Source organism: Corvus hawaiiensis, chromosome 22 (assembly GCF_020740725.1).
Source record: "Corvus hawaiiensis isolate bCorHaw1 chromosome 22, bCorHaw1.pri.cur, whole genome shotgun sequence".
Classification (NCBI taxonomy): Eukaryota; Metazoa; Chordata; class Aves; order Passeriformes; family Corvidae; genus Corvus; species Corvus hawaiiensis.
Genome location: NC_063234.1, coordinates 7030597 through 7049797, shown reverse-complemented (window position 1 = coordinate 7049797; position 19201 = coordinate 7030597). Strand labels below are relative to the sequence as shown.

Genomic DNA, 19201 nt, shown 5'->3' with positions numbered 1-19201 from the left:
CCGTTCCCGTCCCCGTTCCCATCTATTCCCGTTCCCGTTCCCGTTCCCGTCCCCGTTCCCATCCATTCCCGTTCCCGTTCCCGTTCCCGTCCCTGTCCCCGTTCCCATCCGTTCCCGTTCCCGTCCCGTTCCCATCCGTTCCCGTTCCCGTCCCCGTCCCCATCTATTCCCGTTCCCGTTCCCGTTCCCGTTCCCATCCATTCCCGTTCCCGTTCCCGTTCCCGTTCCCGTTCCCGTTCTCATCTATTCCCGTTCCCGTCCCCGTTCCCGTCCCCGTTCCCGTCCCCGTTCCCGTTCCCATCCATTCCCGTTCCCGTTCCCGTTCCCGTTCCCGTTCCCGTTCCCGTTCCCGTTCCCGTTCCCGTCCCCGTTCCCATCCATTCCCGTTCCCGTTCCCGTTCCCGTTCCCGTTCCCGTTCCCATCCATTCCCGTCCCCGTTCCCGTTCCCGTTCCCGTTCCCTTTCCCGTTCCCGTCCCCGTTCCCGAGCGCGCCGGGGGGCAGGGCGGGGCGTCGCGCGCGCCCGGAAGTGCCGCGGTCGCCACGGCAACGGCGTCGTGCGGCGGGCGCGGGGCAGGTGAGGGCCGGCGGGGCCGGTGCGGGACCGGGGCCGGGGTCGGGAACGGGAACGGGGCCGGGAACGGGGCCGGGGCCGGGGCCGGGGGAGGGACCGGGGTCTGGCTCCGGGTCTGTGCAGCCGCGCTCGAGGGCCGGGCTCTACCGGCGGGGCTGCGCTGCTACCGTGGGGCCCGGCTGTGGTCCCGGCCAGGCTGTGGCACTGAGGGCTCTGCCTGGGGCTGTGCCAGCCCTCACCAGGACAAGGGGCAGCAGGCAGGGACTGATGTCCAGGAAGTTCCACCCGAACATAAGGAAGAACTTCTTTAAACACCTGGAATGCATTGCCCAGAGAGGGTGTGGAGTGTCCCTCACTGGAGATGTTCCGGACCCATCGGCAGAATCCTGTGTGCTGTGCTCTGGGCTGACCCTGCTGGAGCAGGGAGGTGGCACCAGATGAGCTGCCCTTGTCCCTTCCAGCCTGACCCAGCCTGTGATCCCGTGCTGTAGGTCGGGGGTGGGAAGTGCCCACCTCCCAGGCCCTGGGGTCACCGTTTTGGGGGCACCTCCGTGGCTGCGGTTCCCCATCCCACCCCTCAGCAGACCCCGTGTTTTCAGCCTCTCCTCTCTCACACCGTGCTGGGGCGGTACAGACACTCGCGGAGGGTCTCACCAGGGCTTTGCCAGGTTGGTTGGTTGGTTGGGGGTTTATTCTTGGAAGTGGCAGCGTCACTGGGGATATTTGTAGGTGCTCCCGTGTGCTTGGGAGTTCTCCCTCAGCGCGTTGTTGCCTTGGAGTTCATTTGTTAGCGGCAGTAAAGGGAAGGCACAGCCCCCGTCCCTCCCACAGGCTCCGGGGAAACTGGGGTGGGTCACCTCGGCGAGTGTCCCTGTCCAGCTCCGCTGGAGGCTCGGGACGGGCAGGTCTGTCAGCTGGGGCTGGGCAGGGTGTGCTGGGACTCTGCCTTGGCCGTGCTGAGCTGGAGGAGAAATCAGGTGCTAAATAACAAACACATTGCTGGCAAAGCGCCACAGGGGCTGTTCCCTCTGTTAGTTTGGTTTAGAATAGAACCCCAGAAGGGGTTGGGTTCGAAGGGAACCTAAAGCCCATCTTGTTCCGTCCCCTGCCATGGGCAGGGTCTCCTTCCACTCTCCCAGGCTGCTCCAAGCCCCGTCCAGCCTGGCCTTGGACACTTCCAGGGATCCAGGGACATCCACAGCTGCTCTGGGCACCCTGTGCCAGGGCCTCCCCAACCTCACAGGGTTCCTTCCCAATATCCCATCTAACCCTGCCCTCTGTCGTTGGAAAGCCATTCCCCCTTGTCCTGGCACTCCAAGCCCTTGGAAAAAGTCTCTCTCCATCTTTCCTGTCAGCTGCCTTCAGGTACTGGAAGGCCACAGTTAGGTCATCCTGGAGCCTTCTCTCTCCGGGCTGAACAATCCCAGTTCTCTCAGCCTTTCCTCCCAGCAGAGCTGCTCCATCCCTCTGATCATCCTTGTGCCTCCTCTGGACTCTCTCCAGCAGCTCCATGTCCTTCCCTTGCTGGGGACCCTTGATCTGGAGGCAGCTCTGTAGGTCGTTCTCCCAGAGCTGCTCTTCATCCCTTCTCCACCCAGGTGTGCCTGGGATTGGCCCAACCCGGCTGTAAGGTTTTGCCCTTGGCTTTGCTGACCTCGGTGAGGTTTGCATTAACCCGCTCGCTGCTGGGGTGACAAACAGCAGCTGAGTGTGACTGTGTCATTTCTGGAGAATGCCAAGCAATCCAAGGTGACTTTTTTTTCCCCCCCTCAGTAAATGCTGCCGTGAAACCCACAGGAACAGAAGATGAGGTTCCCTGTGGCACTTCTCCAAAGTGTTGTTGTGAGGTTGTGACCCCACGGCCGGGCTGCCTGTCCTGGCATAGCTGAGTGCTCCGAGCGCAGCTTCCTTTGGGGAACACGCAGCAGATCGTGGCTTCCTCTTCAGTGGAGGTTCTATCACAGAACCACGGAATATTCTGAGCTGGAAAGGGCCCACAAGGATCATCCAGTCCAGCTCCTGGCCCTGCACAGACACTCCAACAATCCCACCCTGGGCATCCCTGGCAGCGTTGTCCAAATGTTCCTGGAGCTCTGGCAGCCTCAGGGCCGTGCCCATTCCCTGGGGAGCTTGGGCAGTGCCCAGCACCCTCTGGGGGAAGAGCCTTTCCTGAGATCCAACCTAAACCCCCCTGACAGGGCTCCTGCCATTCCCTCAGGTAAATCATTCACTGTTAAGCAGCTTTTGGTCACAGGAGAGTCAGAACAGGTTTCTGTGTATTGAGTCAGGGTTTTTCAATCTCAGTGGTCTTGAGATCTCTCTAAAATATGAAGTGTAGTTAGTCTTATCCGAAAATCCACAATGGGAACTGAATCTGCCACTGCAGGAACAGTGGAAAGGCCAGAGCTGTGCTCGGAGCTTCACTCATCTCCCGTTTGCACTGAGTTTCCAGCTTCAGAAGAAAAGAATTGTTCTTTCCATCAAAGGAAAGAACATTCAGTGGCTAAGGGCGCAACCTCCCAAAGCTCTGGGTCAACTTTCCACAGTTCCTGCCAAACCCAGTCCCTACAAATAACACATCTCCCACCCTCTGTGACTCAGCCCTTACTGCACCACAGGGTTGCTGCGTGCCCACGCCGTGATACCCCAGATTTATTCTATTATGACCTGACACGCAGCACAAGGTGGGAGTCACAGGGAGATTGAACTTTCTAGAGTCTTCCTGGCCAGTTCCCGTAACTTTTCCCTCTGCTCCCGGCCCGCAGGTGCGATGGCCACAGCGGCTTTCCTGGACTCGGCACCAGCTCAGCTCTGCTTCCCTCTGGGCACAGCGACTCTGCCGTGGGCCAGCGCTGTCACCATGCACGTCACCAGGCCCAAATCTGCCAAGGGACAGAGGCGAAGCATGAGCCACCCTCAGGGCATGGAAGCCTGTCCGTGCCACGTGCCGGCAGCCTCTCCTCGGGAATTAGTGAACAGCCGGAGAGCATCACTCACAAAACCGGCGTTCCCACCCAGCCAGGTGTCTCCTGAGAAAATCCCAAAGCTCCTGCAGCAAGTGCCTTTGAAGACCTCCTCATCCCTGAACAAGTACCGGGTGCTCCCCTCCATTGTCCGGAAGGGCACAGGGAGCGACGCAGTGGAAGCGCTGGCTGAACGGACCAACCGGCTGGAAGTGAGTGAGGGGCAGGAGGACGCTCCAGAAGGCATCAAGACTCTTTCTGGAGAACAGGGATCTGCCAGCACATTGTCAGGAAGTGACATTCCCACTGAGGGGAGCTCACACATGCACTGTGCCCCCGAGCAGTGGGGACAGCAAGCGAGGCAGGAGAGCCCTTGGATGCCCCCTGCAAGCCTGGAAGAGCCACACGTGCTGCTCGCTGTGCGGTCTCCCTCTGGGCAGAGGTTTGAGCACCACTTCAAACCCTCTGATAGTCTCCAGACAGTCCTTGCTGTGGCAGGACAGAAATTGTTGGCCAACTACCAACACTGCAGTGTTGAAACCATGGAGGTGCCCCGGAGGAGCTTCTCTGACCTTACAAAGTCCCTTCAGGAATGTGGGATCCTCCACAAGTCCGTGCTGTGCATCCGGCAGGATGAGCATCATGATGCAGGAGATCTTTAGGCACACAGAGATGCCTTGGGTTGTTCTGCCCAGTGGGGTGCATTGCTGCTTCCAAAAAACTGAGTCTGATGCTTCTTGTGCCTGCTTCTTTATCTTCCATCTCCCACAAAATCCCTGTGAAGCAGAGTTATGGCTATGTCTTGAAATAGTATTTCAGATGCATAAACCTGATTGATACAGAGCAGCTGGAGTCAAAGTGCCATCACAAATTTCTGCCTCAGTACCACCAACCTTCAGCCTTTTTGGTTTGTTGAAGTTGCTAATGTTCTTTGAAAATTCAAGTTTCCAAGGCCTTTCCCCTTGTCCTTTTCTATATTTTGGGAAGGTACCACTTCTCTGAATGCAGAAGCACCATTTGGGAAAGTAGAAACAGAACTGGTTTAGCTACAGGACCACCTTCACTAGCTTCTCATTATCCTAAACATCTTCTCAAGAGACTGAAAAGGCGATCAAACCCCAAAACCATCTGGAAATAACAGTAATGACACATTAATGGGTTATTGTGAAGTATTAAATTGCAAGAGTGATCGGAAAATACCTGTGAGGGCTCAGGTCTTTCTGGGTAACCTCAGTCCAGCTCTTAACTGTGACTAAATCATCTTTTTAAGAACAAGTAATTATTATTTTGGCTGTCTTGAGGAGCAGCAGGATTTTCTCCGTAGCTTTCCTTCTCTTATTTGGCTCATGTGATCCGTAGGTAAGAACAGATGGATCATTAAGGGATGTTACAGATAATTCCATTTAACACCTCTACACTGAAGCGAGTTAGTCTGAGAAGCAAGTGCTGCTTTGGGAGTTTTTAAGTAAGGTATTAATGGGATTTGATGGGAACTGGTTCAAGGAGTAAGCCATCTTTTACTAAACCATCATTAAAAGGCTGGTTGGGTGCCTTGGCAGGTTTAGGCAAACACAATGTGCTGGTGCTAAAACAAGAAGTATCTCCTAGTTTCTAATGGCATTTCAAAGGCAGTAATTTTTAATCTCCTTAAAGTATGAACCACTTGCCACACAGATGAGTGAGTTTAAGTGTTTTGAGACAAACCCAATTTATTTTGAAGCTCAGTGTAACTTGCCAAACCAACTCAGCACAGGAGCAGAAAGCTGATGCTGGCACTGGCTACGTGTGGAACCTGATGCTAAATCAGTACTGAGGGTCCAGCAGCTTTGTAAAGGCAGTACCTGATGGAACAGTGGTACCTGCTGCTGCCGGTGATGGGAATCGCTCAGCAGCAGTCCCAGATATCGAAACACATGGATGCCTTCAGCAGAGCCACAAAGTATTTCATTGGAGAAGGGACCACTTTCCATGTTCCTTCAGTGTTAGGTAGTTAATTCCCTTTCTCTGCCTGTTGTCTGTACTGTGTTACTCCTACATTTCGGAGTGTTTCCATCCTGTGTTAAATAAAACCTTTTAGGCTGAAACTTGAACGTCAGATGATTTACATGAGCTGAGGTTTATCCATCACACCAGCTCTTAAGAAACCTTTAATTCGATGGCAAATGCTCAGGGGCTGCCCAAATCGGCCTTTGGATGGTCAGCTGCCCTCCACACCATCTTCCTGGAGTTTGTATCTGCATCCCGTGCTGGATGCAAGATTGGAGCCAAGCCGGAAGCACTCTGGATCAGAGACAAGCTGGGGACCACCAGTCAGACAATTCAATAACTTGGCTCCCAGTGGACTTATCCTGCTAGAGGATGTTCCTCCTGGATATCTAAGACAAAGCTGGATGAGTTTGGTTCTAATCACCTCACTAAGCCTACAGCATCTCCAAAGATGGGCAATAAGTATCAAGTCTTGATCTAGGCAAGCACAGCACAGGGAAAACACTTCCTTTCTCCCTCAGTTCTCCTCCTCTTCCCTTCACAACTGTTCTGGGAAGATTTTAGCAGCAACTCTGCCAAGTCCAGAACAAGAAGCACAGGGGGGAAGAACAATATTTATCTGACCTCATTTATTGTGTGGCATCATTTAACGGCCTTCTTTGTGGGAATCTTTTAAGAATTTCAGCATTAAAATTCAGTCTGTTACAGGATGAGGAGGTCATAAATACAAAACTTACCAGGACTTTTGGCTGGGAACGTCCTTACCTGAGGCTTTTTAAAAACACCAACAAAGTATTCAAGCAAGAAGTCAGCACAGGGATTGTTCAGTATGTGTTCTTTAATTCCAATTAAAAGTACATTAGAAACAGCACACAGGACCAGCAGCAGCTTCCATGACAATTCAGCCCAATACTCTGCTGTCACCAGGTCATTCAGCTGTACTAGGAAAGTAGGTGATTAAATCAAGTCTTCCACTCCACACGAAAGCACTCACTCACCTGCCACTTTAAATAGGATTCCAACAGAATAAAAATAGATACACCCCAGAATACAAAAAGTTTAATTTTAAGCTGTTTTTTTTTTTCTTCACTAAAGCCTTTATACAAATTGATAAAAGGGTGCACATTTCCTAAAATTTTAGGTACATTTTAAATGAGCCTTTTTTTACTTGGTAAAAGGATCCATGTTCCTGTCTTTGAACAGAATATGATGGCCAAAATTGCAAAGAAAACAATTCAGTTTAAATTTACAATTTATACATTTGTTTTGACATGATTCCCACACTGAGTAGCAGGCCCATGGCTGCTCACGCATGTCCCATTTCCCCCCAACAAAGAGCTGTGCACCCTAAGTTCTGGTTCAGGAGCCGCCTCCTCCTGGAGACTGGGCTGGGGGAACAGCCCACAGCTTCCAGCTGTGTGCACCAGAGTGGTTCCAACACACAGGAGGTGTCATCCTTCCTTCTCCAGGAGTTGTGAATCCTTCCTTCTCCATGGAACACCCTGGGGCAGGGACCAATGACCTATTTTGCACTATGGAGCACTTCCCACCTGCAATTTGGCTGAGCAATTTAACTCAAAACTCTGGTACTGAAACATACTGTAACAGGTAAATTCAGTGTTTTAAGGGTAAATTCTTTTGGTCAATCCAGGCTATCATGATTATTTTTTTTTGCTCTTTTATTCCTGTATCTGATGGGTGAAGCCCAACAGCTCTGTACATTATCCATGCTGAGCTTCACAGCACGGTGCATTTAATCACATGGTGAATTTAATTCACAGAGGTGAATTTAATCAGACAGTTCATTAGTACAGTTCCTTTCATACTGCCCCTCCCACCCCACCCACCCACACCGTAGCCAGGTTAAACACTTGGGATGAACTTCTGTAGTGTCACCACCACCCACGTCACGGAGAGCGGCCATCCCAACAAATCCAGGACAAAGGAAAATACTGCCCAGCAAAAGCAACACGGCACCTGTGTCTGCGAGGAGGAGCTACTGGAGACATCCTCAGGACAATTTACGGAAGGAAAAGCAGGGCAAATCCATCAGGAAGCCAGAAATGAGTCTTAAAGAGCTCAGGGGAGTGCCAAAGAGAATGACATCCTAATTTGTACAAGTTGAGTACTTAGCCAAAAACCAGCTGCCTTGTTTGGGGCTTTTGTTTTTTGGTTTTTTTTTTCCTTTCCTAATGTCCATTATATGTTCAGCTGTTGAATTGAAACTGATCAGGTTAATGCTGCACATTATTCCAATTAAAGGCAAGAATGTTTTTTTTTTCTTTTAAAATTTTAGATAATTCCCTATTGCCTCTCTTTTGGCAAGTGTATTTCTCAGAATTCCAAAGATCATCCCATTTTAAGGCTAAACTAAGAAATGTTAAAAGCTTCTGTAAACATTTCCTCTTTCTCCCCATAGTTGCACAATTTGAAGTCCAACTGCAATTTTGAAAATGAGGTAATTTTTGTCTACTCATATCTTGAAGAGTCCTTTTCGGGACGAGCCGAGAGGCTGTGCCAATCCAAACGCTGATCCAATTGTAGTGGGAGAGCTTCCACAGCAGGGCACACACCAGTTCCAGCAGCTATTTCAGTTATTTATCTTCTCAATTTCATCCAAGTCGTCAGTATCCAATTTGTTTATCTTTTTGTCTGGGAAAGAAGAGAAATAAGTCAGATTTTGTAACACTGAGCAGAGAAGGGAACACTGCTCTCCCCAGCTGGACGTCAGTTCTGCTTTATCAGGGAATGTTCAGTCAGGTTTTAAAAACACAAAACTGTTTCCTTTTAGCAAAGGCCCCTCTGGGTACTCCAGTGTTACCCACCCCTGGAACATCCACTTCCAAGGACTACCCAGGCAGCCAGCAAACACAGCCTGATTTATTCTGCTCCTGTCACAGGCAGCAGGTCACAATCCCAAGTGACACTACACCAAACACACCTGCTGTGCTCCTCTGCCACCCGCTTAAGGCTCCACAAACACCCTTCAGACCTGCTCAGCATCCACCGAGTCCAATTCTGCAGCAATTCAGCAGCTTAGAGAAAGAAGAAAGCCTGAGGGTACGTACTGAAATGTTCCTGGATTCTGTTGAGAATGTTCATGCTGTGCTTGCTGTCCACCATGTTAATGGCCAGCCCTCGCTTGCCAAAGCGGCCGGTGCGGCCGATCCGGTGCAGGTAGGTCTCGTTATCTGGATTTCCATCCTTGTCCACAGGAAGGTCAAAATTGATAACAACAGAGACCTGCTCTACATCGATCCCTGACAAAAAGAAAGCATCGGGTTACACAACTTCACTTAAATCCTTTTAGAGTAGGAACAGCCTCCTCAGACTCTGAAATGGAGCTTTTCCACAATATTCCTACAGGGTACTTGGAAATAAAACCTGTCGAGCTGGTAGAGAATCCCACTGAAACAGCCAAAGGCACTTATGTATTTTGGAAACACTCTTCCTCTGCAAAGCTCTAAAGACCACTTGTTTTTTCCAAGTAGGATCCTGTCTTAACTGTCTAGGATGTCAAATTACACCACAAATTCCTGCTGGGACAGTGAACTGGATTTCGCTATTTTCAGTTTTCCGTACTTGGGCACTTGCTCACTGCAAACCCTGAAGGTCAGCAAGGGCAAGGCAGGCTTGGTGCCAGATTCTCACAGGATGGACTTGTCCATCTCAAGCAGCAGGAAACCAACAAGGAATCCTGTGTTTGCCCACAGGCACACAGTGTAAGGACACCAATTTCTCCCAAGTGGAACCCCTGAGGAGGCGAATTCTCCCTCCGAGCTGGCCAGGGGTGTGTGTTATCTTAGGGAGTGCTGCTTCCAGCCCTCCCTGGCCCTGGTCTGCTGTGTCCTACCTCTGGCACAGACGTTTGTGGTCACCAGCACCTTCTCCTTGCCCTCTCGGAAGCGCTCGATCACAGCAGCTCTCTGCTCCACCATCATCTCCCCGCTGAGCAATGCCACCTGATGGCCCTCCCTGGACAGCTCTGCCGCCAGCCACCCCGCTGTCTTCCGAGTCTGGAACACATGTAGGTACAAAAGTGCTGCTAGCAAGGATTTTCTTGCTATTTTCCAAGTCCGTGAGAGACTCTTCTCTCTCACAGAAGAGGTAGCAGGGAATGTAAACAACCAAGCCACCTGCAACCTTGAAAAGTCTTGTTTATAGTACAGTAGAAAAATATTTTGACAATGGATGTTTTAGGATTTTAGCCAATCACCCCAAGGGGTGGCTGATCCTTTGTCCAATTAGACTATGAAGAAAAAAGTCTGTAAAAGAGTTTGTAAAATAATTAAATAAATCAATCTTGCTGCACAATTCCTGCCTTTTGGATGTTCTCTCCTCCTCCTCCCTATGGCTGTGGGACACGGTGATATACCCTAGGGCCCAGGCCTGCGGTAATAAACACACAGCCAGCCCCACATTTGGGAGGGGGTTTTAATGCTGGAAAGCAGCAATAAACCTCTCTGGGGGCCCACTGGAAGCTCAGTGGCTGCTCAGTTTTTGTCCCCGTTACAAACTGTATCAGAAGGAGGACAATACACCTCTGCCACCACAGGAGCCCTTGATTAATAAAGGACATGTTTTCTTCGTGCTCTGCTCCTTTGATTTCACCCTGCTGGAGACTGACATTACACATGTACACTGAAAACTCCTGAAAATTGTCACAAAACCACAACTACTCAGCTTGGAAAACGGCAGGGTCAGACCTGAACGCAGCTGTGAAATCCCACAGAGGCTCTGCACAGCCTTGCATTAAACAGTTCCCAATTATGATACAGTTTTTTGAGCTCCAATTATGTCTTGACACAGCCTAAAAGCAAACTGCTGCAGCAGATTCCAAACACTTTCATCCTGTCTGTCTCACTTTGCCTGGCTCTTCTGTGCTGTCAGCACTGATTTTTCCCTAAAAGTTATTATGGTGGCTTCCAGAAAAAGAAAACAAAGTCAGTGTGATTCACAGTGAGATCCCAGAGGTGTATCCTCAATTACCTGAGGGAAATGGAGTCCCAGGAACAGCTCTGTATCAGCTACAGAAGCAAAAGACTTCCCAATCCCTCATTCTGCCCTATTTTCACCCATTTTCCAACCCCACTTTTTTTCAGTAGTTCAGAGTTTTGGAAAAACGTGCATTGCTCTGATCTTTGCTTCAGAGGACTTCAGGGATAACAATGACCTTTCAGGAATACAAAAGTCCAATGTTGCCTCCTGGATGGACAAACCCAGAGAATCAAACCAGCCAGTGCTAACATGGCTTTCAGGATTTCAATCCAAGACGGAGCCAGAGAAGCCACAAAGGGCAATTTTGTTCTTACTTTCTGGCTTGGTTTTGGCACTAGCAGACACAGAGGGGGTCACTAGGACTGACGTTCCCTGGAAGCACTCACATGGCAGAAGATCATGGCCTGGGCGATGGTGATGGCGCCGTAGATGTTACAGAGGGCCCGGAACTTCTCATCTCTGTTATTGCACAGAACGTAATACTGCTTGATGGTATCCAGGGTCTCCTCCTCGCGCTTCAGTTTGATAATGTTTGGGTCAGGAACAACTTTTTGAGCAAACTTCCACACAGAATCCTCAAAAGTAGCTGAGAACAGGAGCATCTGGCAGTCCCTGGGAAGCATTCTGAAAGAAAGAGAAATAGGGAGAGTTCTCACACAACACTGTCATCTCCTGATATCCTGATGGAATTCATGCTACGGGCAAAGGAGAACCATAACCCTGGAACCAGTTATTTCAGTGGCTGGAAAGACTAATACCAATCTTACCCACCCAGGATCACTCCCTCATGGACCACAGGCACCCACACTTGCCTTCTTAAAAAGGAATAAACCCTACTCCTGGGACAGGATTTTTATCCTGTAAGGAAATGAAACTGCTTGTCATCCCCTCACATTGTGCCTCTATTAACCACCAGGACTAGAGCTGATCTGTCATTTAAATCTTGTTGCTTCATCGGTGAGGACACAGGTCCCGAGTGCAGCCCTGCCGTCCCTGTGGCACCGGTCCGTACCTCTGGATGCGGATGCTCTGGTCCTGGTGGCCCTGGGTCGCGATCATCACATCCGCCTCATCCAGCACAAACACCTTGATCTTCTTGGGATCGATGAATTTCAGTTTGGAACACCAGTCCAGCACGGTGCCGGGTGTGCCGATTACGATCTGCTCCGAGATCTTCTGCCCCCTCTCCACTGCCGAGACAGAAGGAAGGGCTGCTCTAGGGTGGCTGTGCAGGCAGGGAAATGCTCTGGCCCTCTCTGACCCAGCTATTTCACCACCTGGCTGCTCTGGTGCACCTGAGGAGTCTCATTCTCTCATTCCTGTTTGTAATGTTTCCCCTTACTCACGTTTGTTGCCTCGGACAGCGTACGCAAGTTTCAGCTCTGGGTAGAAGTTTCCCATCTGTTCAATCACTTTCCCTGTTTGAAGTGCCAGCTCGTATGTTGGGGAAAGGCACAAACACTGGAGAAACAGAAGGATAATGAGTGAGATGATCAACATCCAGGACAACACTATCATAACGGCTTTTTAAAATCCTTGTTGAAGTTTTCTTCAAGATGAACAGGCAAGTGGCTGAACAGTTTCTCAACCATTCCATGAGGAAATTGGATTTAAAAAGTCCTTTCTGGGCATTGTCTGCTCTGTTGTCACAGTTACCTTCTCTTCCACCGCAAACCCACTTATCCCACCCCCTTCAGGCTGCACTACTTCTCTGATTTAAGTCCTCCCAGAAAGATTTAACTCCTCACAGAGCAACGGCATCCTGTGTGATGCATGGGAAGGACTGACAGGAACAAGCTTTAAGCACAATCCACATCTTTTGCACTGAAGGCATTTTGATAAACCCCCAAACCTCAATCCCCTTTAAAGAGTTTAAAGAAATAACGCCATGGCCCCATCAAGCCATGAATTTACATCTGAAGGCCTCCCAGCAGCTCAGGCTCTTCACTAGATGGCACTGCACCACCACGGAACGCCCCGAACCAGCCACATCCCACAAACTTTACCTGTGGATACTTGTTCCCAGGCTCAACCCTGCTGAGCATGGCCAGGACGAAGGCAGCTGTCTTGCCAGTACCGGACTGCGACTGTGCGATGAGGTTCTGCGGGCTGGGGGCACAGCAGGCACAGCTCAGAGGGTGAAGCACCACGGTGGCATTTGAATTCTGTCACATTTACCCCTGCTCTGGATCCATGGCCAACTTGACCAGCTATGCTCCATGGGGCAGGAATTACCTCCTGCCCAACGCTCCCCTTCAGCGTGTCTCAATTATGAAGATTTGGAAGCAGAACTGTGGTTATCTCTCAGTATTTCCCATTTCAGTCTTCCCCAGTGTCTCAGTATCGCATACATTCCAGCTCAGGGTTGTGGAGAGGAAAACCAGCACCTCAGCTACTCCCACCAACCTGGGATTTCTGAGCTATTTCCTATTATTTCTTCCCAAACTAATGAGGAAAATGGGAATGCCCTCCCAAACAGCACAGCACTGCATGTTCAGTACCAGCCCTAGGAAAAGGATGAATCCAGGGCTGTTGTCACACAGTTAATAACCACAGAAACACCGTGGCATGGGAACCCTTTCTACATACCCCAAGAGTTTCTCCATCACCCTCCTCCCATCCAAAATTCAGGAGCAGCACACTGAACCTTTCAAATCCTTCTATTCTGGTAGGGAGTAGGAAGAATGTGTACGTACGGTTCAGCAAGCATCATGGGCAGGGCATTCTCTTGGATCTTAGATGGTCTGTTGAAGCCCATGGCATAGACTCCTTGCAGGAGCTGTGGTTTCCTGAAAAGAGAAATTTTTATATTGAGACCTATTAAAGTCCATTTAGTTTTCATTTGTGTAAAAAAAATGTGAGAAAAACCCTTGAGAAGATGGCCTAGAGCTGTCCCTGCTACAATCCCACCTGTGAAACAACTATGGTCAGCATCTGGAACCACAAGTGACAGCAGAAATTTGGACAGGAAGCTTTGGAAAATCCCCTGGATTTAGTAAGTCAGCCTGCCTGTCCCAGCTCGAGGGCAAAGCCTGTGTCTAAGGCCAGCACTGCTTGTTCAAAGCAGCTTTTCAGACAATCCAGGAATCCCAGAGCAGAAAGCATTAATCCTGTCCTTCAGGCCAATCCCATTTCCTCAGCCATACCTAAGCTTGGTGCCAAAATTATCACTCCTCGATGACTCAAACACAGGACAAAGTGATCTCAGTATGTGAGGAACAGGATGAAGGGATCATGAGATCATTGCAAGGACTTCAGGAAGTCGTGTGGATTCTGTAATACAACTGAGCGAAGCTGGCTCAGGTAAATGCTCAGGTAAATTAGCTCAGTTTGCTGTGACTACACCTTGTGATCCGTGGGTGCAAGCCAGCCCTCACACCCACAACTGCATGGTGACACTGCTGGCCAGCAAACTCTCATCTACCGCTTTCTCTTGAGGGAGCTTTCTACTCTCAGCAGACACTTGTGTAGATAAGGAGACCCCAGAACAACCTAAATCCAGGTTATGGTGCTGGAAACTCTCAGCTGATGACCTCCGAGTGCTCCCTGGAGGCTGGGAGTGCTCTCAGAAGGGCTCTCCTTTCAAAGCAGGTTACAGGTCTCCTGCCTGCATTTCCCACTGCAGTAACTTCCTATTCAGCACAACGGGCTTTTGCAAAAATCCTGTATTACTTTCCAACGATGGCTGGAACAAAAGCTCTTTGAAAACGTAACCTTGTGCTGCTCCAAGCAAGGACACACAAAGCCCAACTCTGCACCAGTTGCCAAGGATACCCCGAGTCATAACAAAATGAAGACTCAATTAGGCTGGCTGTCCCTGTCATTAACTCCCTGGGATTGTTTGCCTTTCGAAACACAGGAATTAGTCTAACAGGCACTGCAGGACCTCAGCTTCTTTTTGTAGACGTTCAACCACTAACACCAACAAAGCAAAACATCCTGACATTTCAGAGGGAGAATGCTCCTTAGCTCCCATTTCCCTGTAGAGCTTGTAGAGCAACAAACCTGAGATCAATGTGAGCACAACAGTCCCAACAGGACACACTCTCCAAAATATATCCATCTGTCATGCCTTAAATACACTTATCATCACTTGAAAGCTGCACTGGTAAAGGTTTCCAGTGGGAAAGAAGTCAGAAAAGACTGGTCTCTCCAGTACATAAATCCAGTATTGCTGGAAAAGATAAGCTTTTCCCTTTGTGCTGTCACTGCTGTTGTTTCAGATGGAAACCCCCACCAGGCACCCAGATAAACCAACTCTCCTTGCATTTAAATAATACAAATGATACTCATTTATTAATGACACCTTGGCAGTAACCTGAAACACAAACCCATGTACTTTTGAGTGGTGTCTCCTATGCAACCAGGGAATTTTTCAGGACGTGAGGAAAGGTTCCAACTACCTGATGGGCTCCAAACTCACACCTGCCCTGGTAGTTTTAGTAGAACTGCTCTTCCAGAGTTTACTAATAAGGCTGCCCACAACAAACTGAAAAATACAGTTATAAGGGAGCCTATTTAATGTATCTGATCCCAGGATTTAACAGCTCCATGCAGAGAAGGTTCTGGCTCATCCCAGCAGGCACTTACAGGCGCAGCTCCTCGAAAGACTTGACGGAGTAGAGGGGTGATGTGGGGTCCCTCTGCAGCACCTCCACCTGATTTGTGGTGTCAACCAGGTTACTGCGGATCAGCTTGTTCAGTAAGGACTGGGCAGCTCTGTCCTCTAGGAAAGGAGGTGGAAAACATAAATCCATCAGTCACAGCCTGCTCCAGGTCTCGCTCCCACTGAACTCCTGAGCCAGTTAAAAGGGACAAAATCCCTCCAAATACTGAAATTCTTCATTAGAGTGTAATGGCTTGAAGAGCCCAAACTTCCTGGATGAGACATCAAGAGATCCCAGAGATTCCCCCTTTTAATACCCAGGAAGACAAACCAAATGAGCACTGTTCTAAGGGGGCCTTTAACAGATCCAGATTTCTGCTTATTTAAGACTATTTTAGCTTTAGCATCTACCTGGGACAGCGTAAGGCCGCCTCGAGCCTCACTCTGACATGTGGGCACACACCTCTTAGGGTTTTATTTTCAAGGAAATTTTGAGGATAAATGGTACTTTAAAAGATTCCAGAGCTGAAACACAAGGGCTGAGGATAAGGGAGATCCAAACAAGGTTAAACTGCTGCACTCTGGGGTTTTGCTACTAGATCTGCTCCCTAAAACCACCTTCTGAAAGATTTCGAGCCGTTACCCACCTCTGAACAGCCACTGCATAAACGCAACTTGTTGGTTGCTATAGCAATCCCAGCTCCAGGTTATCCAATTGCTCCTGTATCCAGTCCTGCCTTGAGGATACTGCTATCCCCTTATTTCTCTCCACTCTAATCCAGGAGTCTCCCAAGTTATTACAGGACACAATGCCTTTAAAAGTATTATGGAGGAAGGACATGTCTTACAATTAAGTCCTTGGGGCAGGATACAAGATCAGCGGTCCTGAGACATAAGGCAGACTTACTTTAAGCATATATTAAAACAATATAATCACAATTAATAATTATATTAATTTCCTTGCCAAAGCTTTTTTCAGGAAAGCACTTACCCTTCTCCTCATCCTCCGTCTTCTCCACATTGTCATCTGCCTTGACAACGGCACCTGAATTGGAACAGTTTTGGGGGGCACAGGTGAGGTCAGGCCTCAGGGACAGCCCACACCCCCAGAACTTTGGAATATCGTGGGAAAAGCTACAAAACAGCTCATTTTCCTGAGGAGAACTGCCCTGCTCCATTGCTGTGCAGAGGAAACCCAGGCTCCAAGTGGAGTTTAGCTACCTCAGCAACGGATTCTGCTCACACAGCTCCCTGAAGACACCACAATATTTAGTCTGTGCTGCTGCTTAGTCTCAGCTCTTCTGGAATTTCATGATTTATCAGGAATTTACTTTGTCAGCAGCGCTCTGAACTCCACAGGGGGAACATTCCACCCTTTCCAACTTTTCCAACCCCATCTGAGCAGCTGGAACTCACCATTGGCATCTGGTTTGGTTTTTTCATCCTTCAGGTGTAAAGTGCTCAGCTAGAAATGAGGAAAAACACAAGATCAGAGAAATTCAAAGGCTCCCTATATTCTAATTCCAGCCAGGAAAACCTAAGCTTTGGATTTATAAAGTACTGCACAAACCCTGCTCAGCTGGAACGGATGAAGACACAAGAGGAACTTGATTTCAAGAGTTTTAATACAACTATTTCTAAGCAAGAGTTTTAACACAAATACAAGTTTTTATAAGCTGTAAGAACAACACAGAGAAGGGCTTGTTTTCTGTCCTGTAGCCTCCACTCCCTAATAGTTCTGCTGATGGAAAACGGGAGAAAATCAGCATTCCAGGATGGAAACGGGATCCACGCACAGTCCTGGCCAGCACAAGCTACCCCAGGATGAGTTTGTTTCACCACCTGAGATGTACAGGGAGAGCAACCCCGAGGGTATTCCCCATATCCAGGGGCCCAGTAAGGGTTCTGTGCCCAAGCACAGTGGTTGAGCAGCTCAGAAAAAATAGAAAACAATTCTTTTGAGGCACAAAGTTGCATCTTTTCATTAAAGAAATATGAGAGAAAGAGAGAATTTTTTTGGATGCTGGAAGACAGAGCTGAGGCTGGGTGAGTGCCTGAAGCGGTGCAGTGTCTGGATGGAGAGTGAGGGGGACGGCAAGGACGTCTTTGCCCTTTGGATATGCAAAAAATGGATGAAGGCGAAGAAACTGAAAAAATAATGGTAAGTAAAAAAAAAAATTTAAATGGGGGTTTTGCTTATAAAAGAAGAGCCCAAGCCCAGGGACAACCCGATACCCCGGGCCCTCCCCATCCCCACGGCAGAAAACGGGGAGAAAAAGGGTTTCCCCGATCGCTGTTTTCTGTGAGGAGGCGGCGGGGGCCGCGCGGCCCGGGAAACCCCGCGCCGCTGGACTGGACCGGGCCGGGCCGGGCCGGGCCGGGCCCTCCCGAGCCCCCGCGGGCCCCGGCGCGAACTCACCGACTCGGCCGCCGCCTCCTGCTCGTCCACGGCCAGGGCCCACGAGTCGGTGGCCATGGCCGGCCCGGGGTGGCCGCAGCAGCCGCGATGGCGCCGGGCGGGAGCGGCGCCTGCGCGCCCGCGGCACCGCCCCGCCACCGCCCGGACCCGCGAACCGCGGCCGCGCACCGGCGTTCCGGGGGCAGCGCGTTCCGGGGGCGACGGAGAGAGGGGATTGGGGGGCTGAGGGGTGAGATCGGGGGGTGTCTGAGGTGGGGGGGAGGTGGACACGGTGTGGGGTGAGCCCTGTGTGGGGCTGTGAGCCCTGTGTGCTCTGTGGGGCCGTGAGCCTTGTGTGGGGTGAGGCTGTGAGCCCTGTATGCTCTGTGGGGCTGTGAGCCCTGTGTGCTCTGTGTGGGGCTGTGAGCCCTGTGTGCTCTGTGTGGGGCTGTGAGCCCTGTGTGGGGTGGGGCTGTGAGCCCTGTGTGCTCTGTGTGGGGCTGTGAGCCCTGTGTGGGGTGAGGCTGTGAGCTCTGTGTGGGGTGAGGCTGTGAGCCCTGTGTGCTCTGTGTGGGGCTGTGAGCCCTGTGTGGGGTGAGGCTGTGAGCCCTGTGTGGGGTGAGGCTGTGAGCCCTGTGTGCTCTGTGAGCCCTGTGTGGGGCTGTGAGCCCTGTGTGGGGTGGGGCTGTGAGCCCTGTGTGGGGTGAGGCTGTGAGCCCTGTGTGCTCTGTGAGCCCTGTGTGGGGCTGTGAGCCCTGTGTGGGGCTGTGAGCCCTGTGTGGGGCTGTGAGCCCTGTGTGGGGCTGTGAGCCCTGTGTGGGGTGGGGCTGTGAGCCCTGTGTGGGGGTGAGGCTGTGAGCCCTGTGTGCTCTGTGTGGGGCTGTGAGCCCTGTGTGGGGTGGGGCTGTGAGCCCTGTGTGCTCTGTGTGGGGCTGTGAGCCCTGTGTGGGGTGAGGCTGTGAGCTCTGTGTGGGGTGAGGCTGTGAGCCCTGTGTGCTCTGTGTGGGGCTGTGAGCCCTGTGTGGGGTGAGGCTGTGAGCCCTGTGTGGGGTGAGGCTGTGAGCCCTGTGTGCTCTGTGAGCCCTGTGTGGGGCTGTGAGCCCTGTGTGGGGTGGGGCTGTGAGCCCTGTGTGGGGTGAGGCTGTGAGCCCTGTGTGCTCTGTGAGCCCTGTGTGGGGCTGTGAGCCCTGTGTGGGGCTGTGAGCCCTGTGTGGGGCTGTGAGCCCTGTGTGGGGTGGGGCTGTGAGCCCTGTGTGGGGGTGAGGCTGTGAGCCCTGTGTGCTCTGTGTGGGGCTGTGAGCCCTGTGTGGGGCTGTGAGCCCTGTGTGCTCTGTGGGGCTGTGAGCACTCTGTGGGGTGGGGCTGGGCAATCAGGTCCCCTCTATGTTGAGGGGGCCTGCAGTTGGGGCCCTGGTACCCTGAATGCTGTGGGGCTGAGATCAGGACCCCAGTATGATGTGGGGGTCTGGGGGTCAGCCTGTGTCTCACAGGATGTGGGGCTCAGTCCCCTGTGTGACCTGGGCCTCCCTGGGGGTCAGGCCCCCCATATGGTGTGGGGCTGGGGCTGTGCCCCCTGGCTGGCTTGGGGCTGGGGTCAGGCCCTGCCGTGCTGTCTGGTGTGGGGTCTGCCCCCCTGTTTGGTGTGAGGCTGGAGCTCCTGTTTCCCATGGAATGGAG

The 19201-nt window shown here is 51.1% G+C and overlaps 2 protein-coding genes across 3 annotated transcripts; one reads left to right on the top strand and one right to left on the bottom strand.

Annotated features, from left to right (window-relative positions):
• The first annotated feature begins 527 nt into the window (after positions 1-527).
• UBXN10 (UBX domain protein 10) lies at positions 528-7466 on the top strand. Its single transcript, XM_048326322.1, has 2 exons — positions 528-576; positions 3339-7466. Exon 2 carries the CDS (start codon positions 3344-3346, stop codon positions 4196-4198), a length of 855 nt encoding a protein of 284 aa, XP_048182279.1. The 5' UTR covers positions 528-576; positions 3339-3343; the 3' UTR covers positions 4199-7466.
• LOC125337052 (ATP-dependent RNA helicase DDX19B) lies at positions 6343-17658 on the bottom strand. 2 transcript variants are annotated; one of them, XM_048326320.1, is made up of 12 exons: positions 17546-17658; positions 16543-16591; positions 16118-16171; positions 15111-15246; positions 13217-13309; positions 12527-12629; positions 11867-11981; positions 11533-11710; positions 10907-11144; positions 9376-9538; positions 8591-8782; positions 6343-8174 (listed from the first exon to the last, which is right to left on the bottom strand). In XM_048326320.1, exons 1-12 carry the CDS (start codon positions 17600-17602, stop codon positions 8113-8115), a joined length of 1440 nt encoding a protein of 479 aa, XP_048182277.1. In that variant the 5' UTR covers positions 17603-17658; the 3' UTR covers positions 6343-8112. The 2 variants fall into 2 exon arrangements, with proteins under 2 accessions (XP_048182277.1, XP_048182278.1); XM_048326321.1 differs by lacking the exons at positions 16118-16171; positions 16543-16591; positions 17546-17658 and adding an exon at positions 15774-15952.
• Between the last annotated feature and the right edge of the window lie 1543 nt (positions 17659-19201).